This window comes from Quercus lobata, chromosome 5 (assembly GCF_001633185.2).
Source record: "Quercus lobata isolate SW786 chromosome 5, ValleyOak3.0 Primary Assembly, whole genome shotgun sequence".
In the NCBI taxonomy this organism is placed as follows: Eukaryota; Viridiplantae; Streptophyta; class Magnoliopsida; order Fagales; family Fagaceae; genus Quercus; species Quercus lobata.
In genome coordinates this window covers 62,595,552-62,615,722 of record NC_044908.1, presented here as the reverse complement: position 1 = coordinate 62,615,722, position 20,171 = coordinate 62,595,552, and the positions used below count along the sequence as shown (strand labels likewise).

General features: G+C 34.4%; 1 protein-coding gene and 1 long non-coding RNA gene across 5 annotated transcripts; both read right to left on the bottom strand.

The window, feature by feature from the left end:
• Positions 1–1,264: 1,264 nt before the first annotated feature.
• LOC115988797 lies at positions 1,265–2,209 on the bottom strand. Of its 2 annotated transcripts, none has more exons than XR_004091652.1 (3): positions 2,082–2,209; positions 1,847–2,005; positions 1,265–1,350 (listed from the first exon to the last, which is right to left on the bottom strand). It is a non-coding gene; the product is annotated as an uncharacterized LOC115988797 (long non-coding RNA). The 2 variants fall into 2 exon arrangements; XR_004091651.1 differs by having other exon boundaries at positions 1,847–2,002; positions 2,082–2,208.
• A 6,128-nt stretch (positions 2,210–8,337) lies between these two features.
• Positions 8,338–20,051, bottom strand: LOC115991842 (probable 3-hydroxyisobutyrate dehydrogenase, mitochondrial). 3 transcript variants are annotated; one of them, XM_031115788.1, is made up of 10 exons: positions 19,701–20,043; positions 19,245–19,333; positions 18,848–18,962; positions 16,821–16,971; positions 15,720–15,802; positions 14,496–14,591; positions 12,056–12,198; positions 11,319–11,403; positions 10,930–11,009; positions 8,338–8,702 (listed from the first exon to the last, which is right to left on the bottom strand). In XM_031115788.1, the coding sequence occupies exons 1-10, from the start codon at positions 19,824–19,826 to the stop codon at positions 8,615–8,617; spliced, it is 1,056 nt and encodes a 351-aa protein (XP_030971648.1). In that variant the 5' UTR covers positions 19,827–20,043; the 3' UTR covers positions 8,338–8,614. The 3 variants fall into 3 exon arrangements, with proteins under 3 accessions (XP_030971648.1, XP_030971650.1, XP_030971649.1); XM_031115789.1 differs by lacking the exon at positions 8,338–8,702 and adding an exon at positions 10,455–10,747 and having other exon boundaries at positions 19,701–20,051; XM_031115790.1 differs by lacking the exon at positions 19,701–20,043 and having other exon boundaries at positions 19,240–19,330.
• Positions 20,052–20,171: the final 120 nt, after the last annotated feature.

Below are 20,171 nucleotides of genomic sequence, written 5' to 3'. Positions count from 1 at the left end.
ACATGATATGATTTTATTGTGTTAACCTAGAACTGAATAATTTATCTAAGTAATCACTTGGCTAAATAACTAGGTTAAACAACTTTTGTTAAGGGGTCTAAAAACGTACAAATTCTCTGAAATAAATTGAGATAGAAACCTAATATGTCATGACATCTAATGGTCCAAATCTAGTCTCATATGAATTAAGAAAATTGATTAACAATTTTAATCAATCTGTATATATCTCATGATTAAAGAAAATTTACTATTTTTTAGCTCTCACGTAAACACTACACTTAATTTTTTTTTTTTTTTTTCCTTCCTCTTGGCAACTTGTACTATATCATTGCCTTCTCCTAATCTATATATATATAAAAAACCGAAACTTTTGAAGCTCCCACAATTTTCCACATCAGCATAATATTAAAAAATAAAAATAAAAATAAAAATATAATAAAACCTTTCTAAAACCCCCGATGCTCTGCCTTCTCTTTCACGATGCGCTACCCTTTCTTTCACCAAAACATCTTCTTCCTCATAACAGAGACAGAAAAAAGGAGATTGAGAAAGAATCGTCAGAATGTCAGACTATCATCCACCGGCAAGCCAGTCGCTCATCAACATCAGGCCGCCTAAACCACTACGGTAATATATATATATATTTTTTCTAAATCTGGTACTCTTTTTTTCTCCCAAAATACCCGATGCCCTCCACTTTCTTTTCAGATTCTTTCATGCAACCCTCTCCTTCCCCGAAAATCAAAACCCTATCCTTCCTCAAAATCAAAACCCAAAAACCCAAAACTCAGATGCCGCTGGTGTCATCGAGGAAGCTATGAGCAAAAACCCTCTCCTTCCCCAAAATCAAAACCCAAAAACCCAAAACTCAGATGCCGCCGATGTCATCGAGGAAGCTATGAGCAATCTAACGCAGCCTCTGAAGCAGGTTTTGGAATTTTCTTGAGATTTTTTTTTTTTAATTTATTTAACCGTTCATGGTTGGTAGTGTTGGAGAATTGGAATTATTAGGATGAGAGGAAAGGAGGATGGTATAACCCCAAAAATCAAAATTTCTTTTTGTGGGTATTGTTGAATATTGCTATATGACTGAAATATTTGTTTTGGGTTTGTCTTTATTCTCTATTTCTATTTTCGTTTGTGGAATGCAAATTATATGTTTGATGAAATGCTTCAATGAACTGTCTATGAGTTGTGAAGTAATAAGTAATTGATTTAATTAGTATGTGAGGTTAGGTTATGCCTGCTAAATATTTTCACCTGTTCTGGCCCTTCTTTAAAGTCTACTCCATAAGCTCTCATGCTCCTTACATACCCTATCTTATAAAAATCAGGGTCTGCTGACTCCAACTATGTGAAATACAAAATCACATGTTTAGCAATGAAATAACAGATGAAGAAAAACCCAGACATCAAAAGGGTATGATCAAAACAAAATATCTAAACAACTGCACTATTGTTTTTTTATAGAAAATTGGGGAAAACTAAACAGATGTAAAGAAAAACACCGAATTTTTCAATAAAATATGTTCTTTGTCTCAACTCAACCTGTGTCTCTGCTTAGTGTCATATATTTTGTTCATAACCAGTCCTAACCCGAAAAAATGAGGGGTCTGTCAGCATAAAATTTAGTCACTAACCCAAAAATTTTATGACTAAGGCTTTGTCATTGTTGAATAGCATATGTTCTTGGTTTGCAATGAACGTGAAAATTCACTGGTGGTGCAAATAATGTGAGCTAAAAACAATGCAATATTGGCGCTCACAAATTCAACTTTCTTGTCCCTAAGTTTTCTCAGAAATTAAACAGCAAGTAAATGAAGAAATAAAAGTGAGTGATGTTTACCTCAGAGGATGATTCTTCTTCAACTTGGGGAGGTTGGAATATGGGATATTGAGAAATCTCAGTGTTCACTCTAATGGGTCTAATCTGATTTTGGGTGTCAGCAAGAAAAGAGCAACTAGGTCACGGTGGTGACCAACCATGGTGGAAACTCTTCAACTGCTTTACATAATTTCTAAAATTAGATAGAGAAAACAAGCTAAATAAATACAGAGAGAGAGAGAGAGAGTGTTGAAACCTTAGGAGTGGAGAGGAACCAGTGGGTGGGATGGTGAAGAGGGAGGGTGGAAGCCATTGAAGAGAGATGAGAAATACTACTGAAGAAGTTGAAATTTCAGATACTCCGGTTCAGCATGTTTTGTGATATGCTGTAACACAAGTACCCAGTATGAATTTCTGAGAAACATTATCCACTTCACTCACAATAATATATAGGAAAGTTCTTAGTTTATAACTTTATATTGTAAATTCCAATGTAAAAAGTGTAGTAGCAATTCCAAATCTTCAGGCCACTCCACTTATCCCCTTCCTACATTACCACCAAAAATAAAAAACCTTGCAAAAGCCATTAATGTGAGAATTAGTTCTCTTATCATTCTGCACATCAAAATACCTCTTGACATCTATTTGATCAACTCGAATGTCATCTCTGTTTCACTTTCTATTCTATAGAAGTCGTTATCATACATGCCCACATTATGTGCTACAAATAATAAAATAATGTTATGAACAATGTTAAAGTTGTAGCTTCATTGATGGTATGTACTTAAAATGATTTCAAGCAACTTCATTGATGGCATGTACTTAAATGATTTCAAGCAATTGCTTCAAATATTTTTTATTTTCTTGCTCATAGAAATAGCTATTAATACATTATTGCATTGTCTCTATTTAAATGCAATATTTTAAATTTTTTCCATAGAGAGTGGCTTGGCTGACCCTAATAGCACTACTTCGAATAATTTTGTATTACTTTCAACCCAACATTTGGTGTTTTTGAAATTGATTGTATGTCTTACTTAAGATGTATCCAAAGAGTTTATGAAATTTGGTTTTAATTGTTTATAGAGATAGTTGAAACTGAAGTATATAGGCATTTCGTTTGATTCCTTTCAAATAGACACTCTTTCAAACATATAGGCATTTGCATGTACTTAAGATGTATCTAAAGGAAATTAGATGTATTTGACACAAATATATGTTGCTGTAAATGATCTCCTCAATAGTTTCCAAGAAGCCAGCATAATCAAAATTGGGGGCCATAAAGAGTAGATAAGCAGAGATACTTAGACTATTTGTTAGCTGTTTCTTTTCAAAGTTTTGAATATTGTGTTTATGAGTTGCTTCTTATAAGAGATAGTGGGATAGGGCCCCATGTGTTTATGTGGCATATTATTCCCTGGCAACAAATGCATGGTCTTGCTAATGTTGTCATGAGATTATTTATACATTTAAGTATTCATTTTATCAATAAATTTTTTTATATGATTTATATTGGTGGTAGACTATAAATTGATTTGCAATTGAGCATTATGTGAATTCATATTATGCCCAAATTTGTGTATGAGCTATTGGAATGTTGGCTATAATTTTTTCATCGACATACAGAAACCAAGGTGTGACTTTATGTGTTATGTGAAACACCCTAAATTTATAATCAAAGAACATATTTTGCGCTCTTTGTGTGATTATTTGTAATTGTTATTTAACCAACTATCCCGTGCATCGCACGGGTTAACGACTAGTTCTATTTGAAATATGAGACCAAATCTGCGCTAAAAATGACACGTCCAAACAATTGGGCCTTCACCATGTGGGCTGGACCAATGGTGCCAGTGCAATGTACAATGACACGCCCAACAGCATCAAATTTTGTACATTTTATGATTCACAACTTTTTCGGCTTTTATTCCTTTTCATCCACTTTTTTACATCTATATTTTCACCCCCATTTTTATATTTTGAATGTGGATTTTTTTTTCTTTTATTTTTTGAAATGTGTACATTTTAGCATTAATTGTGGATATGTGTATGAAATAATAGATATGAAGGAATGTGATAGAATACTTAGCCTAACTTTTATGATTTATTTTCATTTCAGCTAAATGATACTTTCTATGGAAAATCTAATAAAAAAAATGTAAAAATAACAGGAAAATAATTCAACTAACTTCCTAGAGATGGAATTCATTACCTGCATGTACGGTTCCTCATGACTTTCATGGAGCCATTGCGTTGTTTGATGCTGAAATGTTAAGAAGTATGTGAGTTTTTCCACAAGCCCGTGATGGTGATCTTGTGTGTGATTGCAACCCATTGGGTATCCAATTTCAAATATTTCACATTTTAGTCAATATGGGCTGCGTTGAATAATGGAAATTCCAAGTATGCAGCTCTTAAAGAGATATTTCTGTGCAAGAGAAGTTTGAAAAGAGGCAATGACTTAATGGTGTTCCTGGCATCTAAAATTTTCATTCATAGCATTGAACACGTGTTCAAAATACAAGCATGTCAGCTCTTCTAGTCTTGCTATGTTGCATTTGTTTAGAATTTGGCTCTGCCACAAACACTGTAAGGTTGAATTTAATCAACCATTTTGTTGGCTTTGTTCCGTGTCAAATTTACTTGTATTTCAGCATTTAGTAACCCTGTATTTAGGTGGGATTGTTGTAAGGGTAGTGAGTGAGATAGAGTATTGAAATGCTCAAGAGTGTGCAAGAAAACAGAGACTCGCGACTTGATCTCGCGGGTGACTCGCGGTTTCAAGCCGCCAGAAGCAGCACACATGCCAAGCATGCCAGAAGTTGAAGCATCATGCTAGCTGGAGCACTACAGAACAAAATAGGACAACTGGTCGTTCTGCTATCGCGTGGCTGGATCTCGCGACTCAGTCAAGCTGCGAGGCCAAGCCGTGAGCCACCCTTGTTTTGAAAAACCTGACTCTTCATATTCCATTCTCACCCCAGTATAAATACCCCTTATACCCACAAAAGAAAGAGAGTTTCCAGAGAGAATTTTGAGAGAGAAACCCTAGAGTAAAACAAGATTGATTCATCTACAATCTTTACATAAAAGTCTCTTCAAATTCCTCAACTTTCTTCCTCTCCATTATTAAACCCTTAAGAGGTCTTTTACCAAAACCTGTTCTCACCATATCCATTACTGTGAGAGGACTATTTGGTGTTCTGGGAAGCAGTTAGGAAGGAACCAATCTACATTGGTTGATGCTATGGTCAAGTAGCGGAATCCGGGAAGCTAGAAAAGAAATAGGTTCGGCGCAACCTTGTTGGAGCAAGAAGCTTGGAGAGCTTAGGTACACTGGGTAGATTAGGCTTAGAGGGTCTATTACTGTTCATATATCCCAACTATATTTTATAGTGGATTACTTACCGCTTGGAGGGCGGCAAAGAGGTTTTACGCCGAGGGCTTCGATTTCCTCTTCGATAACATATCGAGTGTTGTCCTTATGTTTGCATCTTCCTTCCCTTTTATCTTTACCTTTTATTATCTGCTGTGATTGTGATTTTAATTGGTTTAGATTGTTTACCAATTTTGTTTATAGTTTTTGTTCATTTTCCGCACACTAGTTGTTTGTCATAAAGCTTGAATTGGTTATTTTGTAATTGGGGGGTCTAAACGTTCAAGGGTGTTTTATACACTATTTGAACTTTCAATTGGTATCAGAGCGGGTGCATTTGTTGTGGTTTAATTACCTAAGTGCGATCCTAGACCCCTTTGTTATGGATGCTGTTATGGAAAAGGTCATGCTGAATTGTGGTTTAAGTGTTTGTAATAATGACTCTATGAGTATGTTTGAAGGGTGTCCTAACAATGAACTCTTAGAGATATTAAAAACAAAGAAACATGCTAGGATATTTGTTCACATGCTGAAATATTTTGAAAATAAGAATCACATCTTACACAATAGCATATCTGAATCTAAATCTTTGATTAAGAAGTACAAAAGAAAAAATAGAATGTTGTGTGAGAAGATTGATAATCTGAAAATGAAATGTCAATTTAACAGAAGCATGAAAACTGAAGATAAAATTTTGTTTGAAGGCCAAGAATGTTTGTCTCATGCGAGCTTATTTGTGCATACCTCATTAAAGGTATTTAATTCATACTTATGGTATCTTGACAGCAGGTGTTCTCGTCACATGACAGGAGATAAATCACTGTTTAAGACACTCAAAGAGAAGGTTGGTGATTATGTGACTTTTGGTGATGGAAGTCATGCTCAAGTTCTCGGTAAAGGGACTATTGAGATACCTGGATTACCTCTGTTGAAAGATGTATTATACATCAAAGGGCTGAAGGCAAATCTTTTGAGCATCACTCAAATATGTGATGAGGATTTCCCTGTCCAATTCTCGAAGAAGGGATGCTTAATCATCAATGAAGAAGGGATTCAATCCCACCCCTTCGTGACAAAACCGTGAGGGACTGGCTCCCCAAAGCGGACAAAAACTGCTTAATGCGGAGACACGTTCCCACATTACTTAAACATTATTCTCTATTTTTTTAGATGCAAAATTAATTATTAAATTTTTGCATTTTTGTTCTACTAACATTCATTTTTAATTGATAATATAGTATGACTAATCCAAAACCAACTATGATATATTTATAATGTTCTTTTGTTTCTACGGTCTTTCCTTTGTTGACTTGTTGAACCCAAATTTTTCTTTAATAGAATGAAATCCACATATTTCACATTAATATATATGTTTACATTGAACTTGCAATGTAGATTTACATTGTAGATACATAAAAATAAAATAAAAATAAAAAATAAAAAATAAAAAAGGTGATAAATGTTGTTGGAAAGAAAGAAAGGATGTGGATGAGAAGACATTCTAGTAGATCCCTCATCCCGTCGTTATTTCCCAGAGGAAGTTTCTGGCATTTTGATTTTGATTTTTCCTTCAAAAAGTCTCAATTGCATTGTTGTGAAGTGAAACCTTGCCAGCGAAGGTTGGGGTTAATTTGCTATTCAAGAAAGGAAAAAAAGTTAGGTTTTGCTAGAGTAAGAGATATTGTCAAGATTGGAGAGAGATCCATCAAGCGACAATGATTTATTCCCACATTTATAGGCATCCCAAAGTCTACAATACCAATTTTTTATATAAGATTCAAATTTTCTAGAATTTCGAGAATACTTTACCATGCAAAGTTGTTTAAATTCCTACTCTTCTTTTAAAAAGACGAAAATACTATGTTAGATTTTCTAGAATTTTTAAATGTTTCCTGACCGTAAAATATAATCAAGTGAAAATATTTTCCATAAAGCAAAATATAGTCAAGTGTTTGGTTGTGTTCCTAAAAATACTCCAGAAAATATTTTTAAGTGTTTGGTTTGGTTCCTTTAAATTCTATGGAAACAAATTTTCTACTGCTGATAACATGTTGCATTAGTGATAACATGTTGCACAACAGCTTAGTTTTCATCAGATTCTATAAGGCAGAAAATTGATGTGGCATGGCCAAATCTTCGTGAAGATATCTTCTTTAACAAGATTTAACTCCAGCCTATACCAAATTTTAAATAGCTTCAAAGTATAATTAGTTATAACAATTACTTAAATTATAAACGTTTTGTCTCAATTATCCAGATTGTTGCAAATGAAACTTGTATATGCAAAGCTCAATTCCTGTATAATAGCCTTGTAATGGTAATGCATAAGAAAATTATAATTAGAACCTAATGATGAAAAATCAAAGCCAAAAACAAGTATGAAGAAGACAGCCCCACATATGACACAAAGGAAAATAGATTTTAGTGTATAGGATCTAAGTGTCCAAACCAAGTTCGCCATTCACAAGCTTCTTTATAAGAGTGAGCTTTAACGTTTCAGAATACACAAGTCAATATAATTTTACGGTGTCCATGATATTCATAAGCTTCTGTAGGTAGTAACTATTAGAATTGGAATGAACATTGTAAACAGATCTCTGTGTCCCTCTTTATTATATTTGTATTTTAAATATTTGCTTTACTTAATTCCATGTCAATGAATCAATGATGCCACACATTTCTTTTTCCTTAGTTTTATCAAATTGTTATGGCCTGACTAAGGAAATATTAAGGCTCTTGGTGGTTTTTGTGAAGAGGATCATCAAATTTATCCTCTCTAACCGTTGCGTCAAAATTAATGTTCACAACAGTTGTGGGGGGGGGGTCCCATTTACTGCTACTAACTTTTGATTCATCCGCAAATTCCCAATAAATTAAATAGTCATTGTACAATTTTTTTAATTTATTTATGAAATTAAAATCGAAATATCTAACACTTCCCTTTGGTTTTTGCTTTGGAAGCTTGTCCGGATGAAATCACTGCTCACTACCTGATAATTTACTAGTTTGTTACTAAATGCACATGCATGAATCCTTTTAAAAATAAGCACGATGCATAAATTCCTTACTAAAGTTGAATAATTAATGAGTATAGCCATCTGTCGCAAATACAAGATATTCACTTGATGCAACCATGTCTTTTAAGACCCATCTTTTATTGTATATATATGATATAAATTTAGATATTAGATACTCTGGTGCTTTATGCAACTTATTTCAGACAAAATATACAAGACTGCAACGAATTTAACCAGTTTAAAGAAACGAACAATTCTAACAAGTAACAAACCAGTGTGAAATGGCGAAGAATTGGATGCTAAAAAAGAAGCATAAAGTTTTCCAACACTTGAGCTTCTTCTACAAGCGAAACCTTTTTCTTTGGCTGAATACAAGCATTTCATTTACTGGTTGAACTATAACTCATCCATGCCAGAGTAATAATGACGGAAAACACAGGAGAAGTCCCTAGTTTCATTGCCATCCTTGCAAAGCTCTGTATATCTGCAGGAAAGAATTGGTTCATCAGCTTATGATGATTCAACTTAACATGTTGCATTAGTAATTTCAAGCTTCACCCTCTTGTTCTTGTTGCACTATAGCATAGTTTTCATCAAATTCCATAGGGCACAAAATTGATGTGGCATGACCAACTTTTTGTTCAATTTATCTTCTTTAACAAGCAAGATGTTAACACCAGTCTGTATCAAATTTTGTAATAGCTTCAGAATTTAATTAAAATATTAATTACTTAAAATTGTAGCGACCATCCAGATTGCTGCAAATGAAACTTGGATATGCAACAGGTCACTCAATTCCTTCAAAATGGCCTTGTAATATTGATGCTGAAGATAATTATAATAATAATTCTAATAATGATAAGGTCAAGCCAAAAACAAGTTCGTTCAGTTCCAATATTCAAGTTTGAAGAAGACTGCCCCACATATGAGAAAAAGGAAAATTAAGTTTAAAAAATTGCAGGATAATCTTGGTTGGAAAAGTAATAATCACTAGTCATGGAGGTTAGATAGAGAGGTTAAGTAATTCAAAAATCACTTGGACTGATTTTTGAGGAAAGACCATTGAGAGATAGCAAAAGTTTGATACCTATTTGTTGTGAATCTATCCAATACTAATAGGTTTATGCAAAATCAAAATAGAAAAAACAATCACACAAGAAAGACAAAGTTTTTGTGGTTGAAGCCTTCAACCTCCGTCCACGGGCAAAGTCAAAAAAAGAGTTTCATTAAGAAAATATAGATATTACAAAGGTGACTTAAAACCAAGTCCAAATACATCCAAAGAGTTCTAAACCTGGTGTGTAAAGGATCAAACTTGTGTGAAACTGACCTTTGGCCAGATATATATGGTTGACTGCAGTTGGTTTGTGCTTTCCGTGGAGGATACCCAATTCTATTAGCAGTAGGAAAAAGTGGTTTTGTTGTACATAGCTAAGACTTAAGTGCTTTGTGCACTTCCATGTGCACTATTCAAGCCACCAACTCAACAACCTTAAACTTTATAGTTGTGTACTCCACACAGAACAACAACTGAAAATGAGGGAGGAAAAAAGATGGAAACAACCAACTTTATAGTTGTGTACTCCACACAGAACCACATCTGAAAATGAGGGGAAAAAAAAAGAAGAAGATCAAGAGACATAAAGTTAAGGAGATGGACTTCATTAAGTGGAATCCAGTTTCTCTAGATAATTTAGGATAAACCACATTAAAATTCTGTCAATCTTGGTCGTTGAAAATATTTTAAGCGTCCATGATTGCCACATCATTCTCACACACAAAGTCACACCGTTATTGAAAACATAGTGGAGTACTCTTTTGACTGGTGTGACAGTCTCAACCGCTGGTAGTAGGGCTTGGAAAATGACAGTAGACCAAAGAAGGGGAGGTTTGTAAGCTCTATGGTCAATCAAGTGAGTAGCAGCTCAGCAGAAACATTATCAATGTACTACCTTGTCTTGTGCAATATTGTTCACCAAAGCCCTACAAGCTCCAAACGTGTTTGATAATCTCAAAATTATATTTAAAAAATCAACTTTTCTATCCTCATTTTTGGAGAACTAAAGAAAAAATTCAAAGTTGCATTTACACGTGATTAATTTTTTTTTAGATCAATCAGTAAAATCTCTAATGGTTGAATAAGAGATTTGGGATTCAATCTCCGCCTGCACCAAAAACCGATTGATGTCTTATTCTGATGATAAAGAACTATCATTAGGAGCAGACGTCATAGGTTGAAACTTTCTAAAAAAAAAAATTTATTTTATACAAACATGTATCTGACGTTCTCCATACTCTATGTTTAGCCTCATAGTTTATTTCTTTTCTTTTATTTTTCTTTTTTTGGCCTTAAATCAGCATATAAGTCATGCAAATTATGTACTAAAAGCATATGGGTTGGCCTCTTTATATCCATAGAAGTAGTTTAGGACAAAAGCAAATTCAATTGAGCTTAGTCTGACTAGCTAGTCTGGGCAACAGCAGTATGTTTTATCAATAATCCTCGTCCATCCCAGTCTTGGCTCCAGTCTAGAAATTAGACAATAAGTACAACACGATTCAAGATATATTATTAGAATTACTCAATATGCAATGAAAGCTGACTGAAGTCACTAGTGATAAAATGATTATCAGAAGATCAGAAACTGAACAATATTTTATGCTAGAATTATGAAAATCCTGAATTGCTATACAAAGGAAAAAGGACTTACATCTCTAGAGCATGGGATGTTAATGGGCATTTTTGACCAATGTCTTTGGCTGATTCTGCTGCAAGGATTAAGTCTTTAGCCTGCAGCACAAAGAAGTACATAAAGATCAGATCCAAAGATTTAAATTACAAACCACTAGTTAGGTATGTTTCTAATAATATTTTATGACAAGAAAAACCAAGAATAGTCAGGCAGGTCTTTAGCCTACTTGACTCATCCTAGCTCTCAAATAAGCCCATCCAAGGATTAAGTGCCCCACTGAGTGATTGGGCAACCAAGTGAAGCAGAGAGTACAGGCACACAACAGGTTTGGGGAGTACATGACCATGTTATCTAAATTAACATAAAAAAAGTCATCATTTTAAAAGCAAACAAGCTAAACCACTTACCATAAGCTTAGATGCAAACCCACCGTCATAATTCCTAGAAGAGGGTGCTCCTTCCATCACTCCAGGAACTGGATTATAGCTGTCACTGTCATTTGCATGTCCTTAGTATATAAATATTGATTAACCCAGGAGAAATGCAGATTTACTTAAATTTGAGCCACAAGGCTGACAACCTGATAATATGCCCCACTGGTAGAGAAATTCAATTATATCTCTCAAGACCACTATTGAACTACTGATATCCAATGACCTAGAAAAGCCATATTCCTGATCTGTTTCTGTTAGTGGTGGTGAATGCACAATAATTCAATATACATTGTTTGCCCACTTCTAACAGCATAGCTTTTGGGATAGATGGTTGCAAATGGTTTCTACAACAAATATATGGATGTATTCATCCAAATTACTATTTTAATGAAGGTTTTTTCTGATGTCATAAAAGGAGAGGAGTCTGGGAAACTATGTTATGTGTCTCCAAGGTACCTTTAAAAAAAAATAAAAAATAAAAATTGGGTTTATCTTATGCAAATTTCTGCCAACAAAGTTTTACTTTGAGGAAGAGGTTCCAATCTTAATTCATTTTTGTTTTGCCGATTCATAACTTTTAGTCACAGTAAGATCATCTTTCAGCACAAACTTCAGAACTAGTTTAGGGTACTCGTGCTTCCATTGTAGTCTTGTTTGAAGGAGAGTATCAAATGTCACTAACAGATGAGTACAAAAGAAGTATTAAATACCTACTCCAACAGCGAGCACTTGAAGAGTTGAATACTTTTGTCAGAGTACTGGCAGAAATTCCCAGAGACTGACCAAGAGCAAGGGCTTCTGAAACACCAAGCATGCTAATAGCCATTGCCAAATTATTGCAGATCTTTGCAGCCTATACAACAAACCCATGCTCCAAGTATCAAATACTTGCAACAGATTCTGATTGGCTAAGAGTTAAGAACAAGATTCCAGAATAAGCAAAGAATAGCTATATTTCCTTCATTCACAGACTATTACACAGCAACATGGAAGTGTATGCTCTTGTGATGAAGGATGAGGAAAGGAAACCTGAGAAGAATGTCCTTAAACAGATATAATTTTGAACATTTGTTAAAATTTTTCCATTTCTTTCCTGATGTACAACATTGAAACATCTCACTCTTGAATGGTGAACTACCACAAAAGCAAGCTGAAGATTTAAGCATGATGAGGCAGATTTTTTCAAATCACATTTCAGTTGAGACTAGGGTTGGACCCATTTGAGTTGATCAGTCATGCAGATTTCCATGTATGCATTTCAAGGACATTACTGATATCTTCTTATCCAAATAAATGTGTCAGGATGGGCATGCTAGATAAGACAGTAGCTTATAACCTCAAAACACAGAATACAATCAATGTTGTATTGTTGTTGAAAAGCAAGAGGCAAATTATGTTAGATTGCACCAGAGAATATCTGCAAAGAGAACCAAGCAAACTCAAGTGATCACAACTTCCATTACCACATGAATCATAATATTAATGCAACAAACCAAATGACCAATCTAAATGGATTCTTGGAGACTATTAAGTGATTCTTTTAGCACTCCATTGAACATATTGAGATTATACTAATCATATATTCTTATGCCACAACAATAAAGCTTTCTTCATGATGGTTCCTAAATGCTAAAAGATGCTATATAGGACCTAAAATGATTTTTTTGGTATTTATTACAAAGTTATATGATTCATCACTCACTTATATCCTCCAAATAACTTTATTTAATTTTTTTTGATAAGTAATAAAGAAGTATATTCAAAAATCTACCTCAAGAAAACAGAGGCAGAGCAGACAATACAGAGAGAGAAACAAACAGAAAAAGAAAAGAGAACAAGAAAACAAGCAGAAAACAACAAAGAACTAAATACAAAGGAGAGAACAAAGGAACAAAGGGAGGGAATCACTAGAGGTGAGTCCCCAAGCCCTAGACCAATCAAAAAGAGAACCACAAAAATAAGCGAGCAACTGGTCATCGGATTTGTCCCTGTCCTCAAAAGTTCGCCAGTTCCGCTCCCTCCAAATACACCACATTAGGCACAACAGAGCTAAATTCCAAATGCTAGAAGAGTGCTTTCCAAACCAGTTCCACCAACTGAAGAGCGTATCTGCAACCGATCCAGGCAAGACCCAAGAAATCCCAAAAGATCTGAAAATCAAGCTCCACAACTTATATGCTTTTTCACAATGGAGAAGCAAATGGTTCACCGTCTCCCCATTGCAACGACACATAATACACCAATCAACCAGCTCAAAGCCTCTGCGCCGCAAAGTGTCCCCTGTAAGAATCTTCTCCCAAGCAGCAGTCCAAACAAAGAAAGAGACGTGCGTAGGGGCCTTAACCTTCCAAATACCTTTCCAAGGAAAAGTAAAAGGAGAGGGACTTCGAAGCTTGTCATAAAAGGAGCGAATGTTGAAATCCCCCTTCTTCGACAATTTCCAAATCATGCGGTCTCCTTGCTCGGAGTGAGGTAAACAAGAATCCAAGGTATGGAGAAAATCATCCACCTCTCCCATCTCCCAATCATTAGGATCCCTAAGAAAAGGAACCTTCCAACTTCTACGAGACTCGGTCCCCAATCTTTCGAGAGACGAGGCCACAGAAGCCTCTCTATTAGTAACAATCCCATACACAACCGGAAAGGAAAGATGGAGTGGAGAGTCCCCACACCACTGATCTGTCCAAAACTTCACTCTATCCCCCACCCCTATCTCAAACCGGAAAAACTTGCTAAAAACCTCCCAACCTTTTCGGATACTTCTCCATAAACCACACCCATGGACCATTACACATAATAAGTCATAAACCCATATCTTAAACAAACAATACCTACTATAAGTCAACTTTTTATTAAATAAACAAAACCGCATGGTTTCAATATGGGATCTTCATTCTCTGATATAAGAATATTTTATAGCATCTCATCCCAACATTGTGCAGTGACATGTATGCTTCTCTGTTAGTCCAAGTTTATTCAGAAAAGTAAGATCACCTCAGAAGGGAAATATAAAAGACTGTTTTAGGAGTGTATGCTGAGAGTTTTAAATTATTTCCTCCATCATTAATTTAACTTTCAAATACTCCATATGGAAATAAGTAAAAAAAATAACATCAGAAAGTTAAACTTCAAGAATGTATGAGAACTTACTGAACCATTTCCTGCTTTCCCACAATATATTGTGTTTTTGCCCATTGAAAGGAATAAGGGTTTTGCAGCCAGAAAAGCTTCCTCGGATCCACCAACCTGGAATAATGCTAGCTTTTGTTCATAAGTTGATCATTATCAGAATACAAAATTTTGGTGCCTTCAACCTAACACAGCCTCCCCAACCTCTATACCATACAGGTCCCCTAGCTGTAAACAATCCTCTTGTTTAAATGAAGAAAAAGCAACAATAGTAGCTAAATTTAATTTCAGAAAGAAAACCTAACTATGTAAAAATGTTGAACCATTGGCATAACAGATTGTCATCTGTGAGAGAAAACTAATAATCGGGGACCATGCCATTAAAATTTATACTAAAAGGTGGCAAACTTTGCTACAAATGCAATATAATTTGAATTAGGAAATTTCTTAATGATTAGGCATAAATAAGTTGACTTCTCGTTAGAATTTTGATCCCACCAAATTGGTTAGCATTTACAGATACGTTACATTTTAATTTAAACTGATAGCAGGTTGCTAGATTAGCTAGGATTTCTGTTTATCAGATGGGAAAAATTTGAGATCATCAGTCAAATTCTAAACAAGTGATGTTTGGTGTAGGTGGTAGTTATGGGCCTACACCAAAGCCATGCATCCAGCTTCAAATAGATGTAATAAGGATACACTAAAGAAGGTGAGGGCAACAAGAAGCCATGGAATTATAGTTGAACAATTCTGGATTCTAATTAGTTCATTATGAATTGTAATATGCTACTTTTATGGCCAAAAAACACAATATCCTGTGATGACAAGACTACTCTGACAGAACTAAAAAGAAACCATGAAAAAAAGGGAATAACTGTATCAGAGAAGCTCAGCTTGTTTACTTTCATATAGCCAAAAAGGTTGTCAGATGGGGTTCCAAAGGGGATCTTTTATGTGTCTTCTGAAGGGTAAGCTTGAGACAAGAGGATCGCCTTTATATTGAGTGCTCTATCATTTGAAGATTATGGAGGGAGATCCTTTTGAAGTGTCTTTTTGATAGATAGTGAGTGGGTGGTTGAGCTCACTTGGGTGATCGATACTCATTTTAAGTAATGGTTTCAGGCACACATAACATAAGCTTGCTTGGCATGCTACTTTCTACCTTATTTGGAGTAATAGGAATGAGAGAACTCAAAGTAGTAGAGCTAGAAGTCACTTTGAAGGATAAAAGTGGAATCATACCATGAAAGTAAGTGTGCCAGCTTCTGCAGCAAGAACACCCCCAGATACTGGAGCATCCAACATGACAGGAATTACCAAATTGTCTACAAATAATGAAATCTGTCAGTCCTTATATATGGACAAGCATAAGGTAAGTCAAGCATATCTAAAGATAAAATTATGATCATGTATCAAAATTCCACTTCCTCCCCTACAAAAAAAAATAAATAAATCAGAGATTCTCTGGTTCAAGATCAATATGAAGGCAGGTTTCACCAAAAGTAGTTCATTAGAAATGCCAAATTGTTAAGATGAGTCTATGCTACAAAAGATTATAACATACTAAGTGATCCAAACTTTTAAGGTAGGGCTATGTTTAGAGTACATAATCATGACAGCACCAATGCATGAATAATTGATTTCTCAGTAGATGCAGTCCTTTTTAGTTCCATTCTGTATTTTCCTATTTTCCAATATCAACTGATATCTTGGTTTATATCTCTTGACTAGTTAATAGACAAAACTTAGTAACTTTAGAATTTATTTTGAATATTTCATCTATCACATTATCCATTTTAATATGTATTAGGTTACTAGTTAAAAGCTTCAAAAAATTAAAAATTAAAAAAGCATCAAAAAAGGTTACTAGTTAAAGGTAAGTCAGTTTCTGTAATTGTTGCTCTCAGCTTGGTTTTAGAGAGTAGTTCTAAGACCTAGTCCCCTTTCCAGGATTGTATTTAAGTTCATGACATTGGTGTTTTCCAAGTGTGTTTCCTATGTCTTATTTTGTAACTCTTCTGTTATGTAAATCATTTTTATGATTCCTTCCGCTCCATTCTTGTGTAAGTCCTATAGGATCTTGAATCAAGGTGCAAGAGAGAGAGAGAGAGAATATAAAGAAGTTTGATGAGTAATCCACATCCCTGTTATGTGGATACGCTACTTTATAGCCAAAATATCAACAGCCATACACACAGACAGGACAAGAACTTTAAAAGTTTCTAAAGTATAATAGGCAAGATTATAACTAACATATACAATGGCAAGCATCACAAATGACAGGCAGGCAGGTCAAGCTAAAACACAGTCTGCTTAGTACTTTAATTTACTAGTTAGTTTTACCTTTCTTTCCCTTTAAATTACATTTAGATACAGTCACAGAAAGCTTTCTCGATGTTTGTGGATCAATAGTAGATGAATCTATTAATAACCATGGTCTTAGGGGATTGCCACCTTGAAGCAAACCTTTTGGTCCAGTGAAAACATCAAATACCTACATAAATTCTATCAGTATGTTGATTCTGGCATCAAGACCAAAAAAGAAAAAAAAAGATGTTCATTCTGTCTACGCAGAGTTAATGACAACAACCACCTTGGAAGTAAGAACCAGTATATAAATATAAACAAAACACATTCAAGACCATACTCTAGTGTTATAGACTCAAAACTCAACCTATCAAAATTTGAGTGGGTGCTCGGGTAGAAAACATTATAGCACTCACAAAGACATCTTATAAGCAATAATAACTAAAATGAATGATTATTTCAAACCCGGGAATCAGCCTCTCAAAAACAAAATTGGGAGGTAGGGCTATCTACCAATCATCTCTCCCACACCCACACCCCATTAAACTGGGAGTTTTGTGCACTAGGTACATCCATTGTAATAACTATTTCAATCAAATCCCAAAAATATGTAACTTTCTATTTATCTGTATTAATATTTGATTTTTGAATGGTTCTTCACATTGTGCTCTCTTGTTTACATCATTAGCACAATATGTACACATACAGTAATTTAATTCATAAATGACTTGTTGGTACAGTTTACATACAAATCTGTAGCAAAGCTGACAGGTACTTTGGAGCCAAAAGTTATGATATCAATATTTTCTTCTTTTTAGAGGTGTCATCTCCTAGGTGTTTTGTATAATACAGCAGAGATACATGGCATCTTCAATATTTTCTTCCTTTCTTGAATAAAAAAAATTCAAAATAGCCAAACAGGCATCATTGATGTACACACTAAGTGTACAAGAGCAACACCAGTGAAACTGAATTTTACAAGGGATGTATTAATCAAGAATCCACTACTTTACTTGATTTTTTCTTATTCCACCATGGAAGAAGAACAAATCAACGAAGAGATCCTTCAAACTAAGAAAATTAAAAAATGAAGGTACATAGTGAATCCTATTATAATTAAGATGGATAGGTCCTTCACTCAAGCATCATCAATGCATATGCATGGACTTGATACAGAATCTAAGCAGCAAAAATGAAGCTTTATATTGTCCACCAAATATAAAACATCATATTCATAGTTTAGTTGTATATTAAACAAAAACTAATTTCAAATAGTGATAAATTTCATTAATATAAGAACTTTTATTTCTTTTTTTGCTTGTTAGAACTCACTAAAGTTGAAGATGAGTGGACTTTCTTTAGACACTTGGAAGAAATACAGAAGAACAGCAGTGCAGGCAAAGCATGCAATATGGTGTCAACGATGAGAATATAATTCAGCAGGTTTTGATGATATAGGGTAATCAACTAGGTAGTTGCGGTCACCCGGCAGATTTTAAAATCAAAATAGGCTTTCACTAAGAATCAGGTACAAGACATTATCATTTGCAAAGTTGGATAGAATACCAGGGTCCTATAAAATAGTTCCCAGGTACTTGGGGATATGCCAGACTAAAATACAGTGTCCAAATTAATTATTGGACATATATTTGGAATCTGAAGGTTTGGGGACAAGCCAGACTAAAATTCGAGTGTGAAATTTTAAGTGGGATAAAAAAGAAATCAAGAAACATTGATAATGATTATGAGCTGGCTAACTAATATTAAATAACAATTTTATGACTTATCAAAAAATATTTTGGATTTAAATTACATAATTGAAAGGGAAACTTGATTAGACTGAATGGAAGTACTCCATAAAATATATATTCCTTATATCAAATGATGAAAAGTTCACATTAACATCCAAAATAGGTGATGGCAAACATTTGAAGAAGATTAAGCTTTAAATTTGGTGAGTTACTACATTATGGAAGACCATGGAACTAAGCGATGCAAATAATAGAATTGAATAGGTGTATACAAAGAGAAAAAGAATGAAACTATAGAAGTATAAAACTCACATGAGATGAAGAAGGCAACATTGTTATTACAACATCACTTGCTTCTGCAACTTCAAAAGGTGTTTCTTTTGTTGGAACTCCCATAACAGAGAACTTCTTCATGGCATTACAATTTCTGAAAATCAACCAAACTTTCCACATTAATTCACATTAGATATGTGCATGGTAATCTTTTCATCAACGGAACAGCCCAAATTAAATTTACAGCACACTTGAAAGGGCTTCACTGCCATGAAGTAAATGTTCATTGCCCTCATTTTCTACGTAGCATGATGTGAATTCTGCACTGACTTGAACATTTCTTATTGTACAACAAATGAAATAACTAATTGAAATCCAAACAATTGAAGAACTCAAAACACTAACTTGAGGAAAGGAAAAGATTCAAGTACATTACATGTCATGAACAGTCACATTGTATCCAGCCTTCAAAAGATTATTCACCATTCTGGAGCCCATATTTCCCAGCCCAATGAACCCAACACTCTGTAATACAAAAATAGTTTGAGAAATTCTTAAACATTTCTGCAAAAAAACTCACAGGAAAAAAAAAATGCCAGATTTTCAACTGGGTCGTGCTAAAAACCCTTGAAGCAATTATAAATATTTTAGAGCCTGAACTTTCATACCCCAGAAAGCCACAACCCACAATATATATAATCATCAAATCTTTTCAAAAATTCAAAGGAAATAACATGATGAAATTGCAGAATTCATTGTTTAACATAGAGCTAACTCATTTAGGCTGCCTTAATTTACAGTCAACTCTATATGGTTGCCCTTATATCTCAGCAGAGAAGAAATTAAGGACCCAGAAAAGGCACCGGTTAGAAGAAAGAGAAGAAAGCTTTACCTCAAACTGGGATGATGAAAAACTGCGTATTGAAGAAGAAGAAGAAGAAGAGGATATAAGAGAAGATTTATGGTTGGAAAGAGAAAGCAGTGCTGCTCTCACCCTGCAAATCGCCATACTCATCATCTCATGAACTACCACTACACTTTGTGCAGATAAATATGAACAACAAGCTCACTTCTATTATTATATCAATTTGTAATAGAATAGTATATGATTGTTTATTCATAAAAGACAATGTCTTTTTCTTGCCAACTCTTTTGTTTTTTTTTCCTTTTTTTGGAAAACTCAGCGGGTGATTTCACTCGTGAAAAGTTTTGCATTCAGTTTATGCTTTGTTGTTACAATGAAGACTAAAGAAAGGATAAAAACTGAAACTCTGGATGGGATTGACAATAATGCATATGTCTTTTTACTTTTTCCATTTATCAATGATTCCATTTTAATAACTCACTTTTTCAAAGTACCACT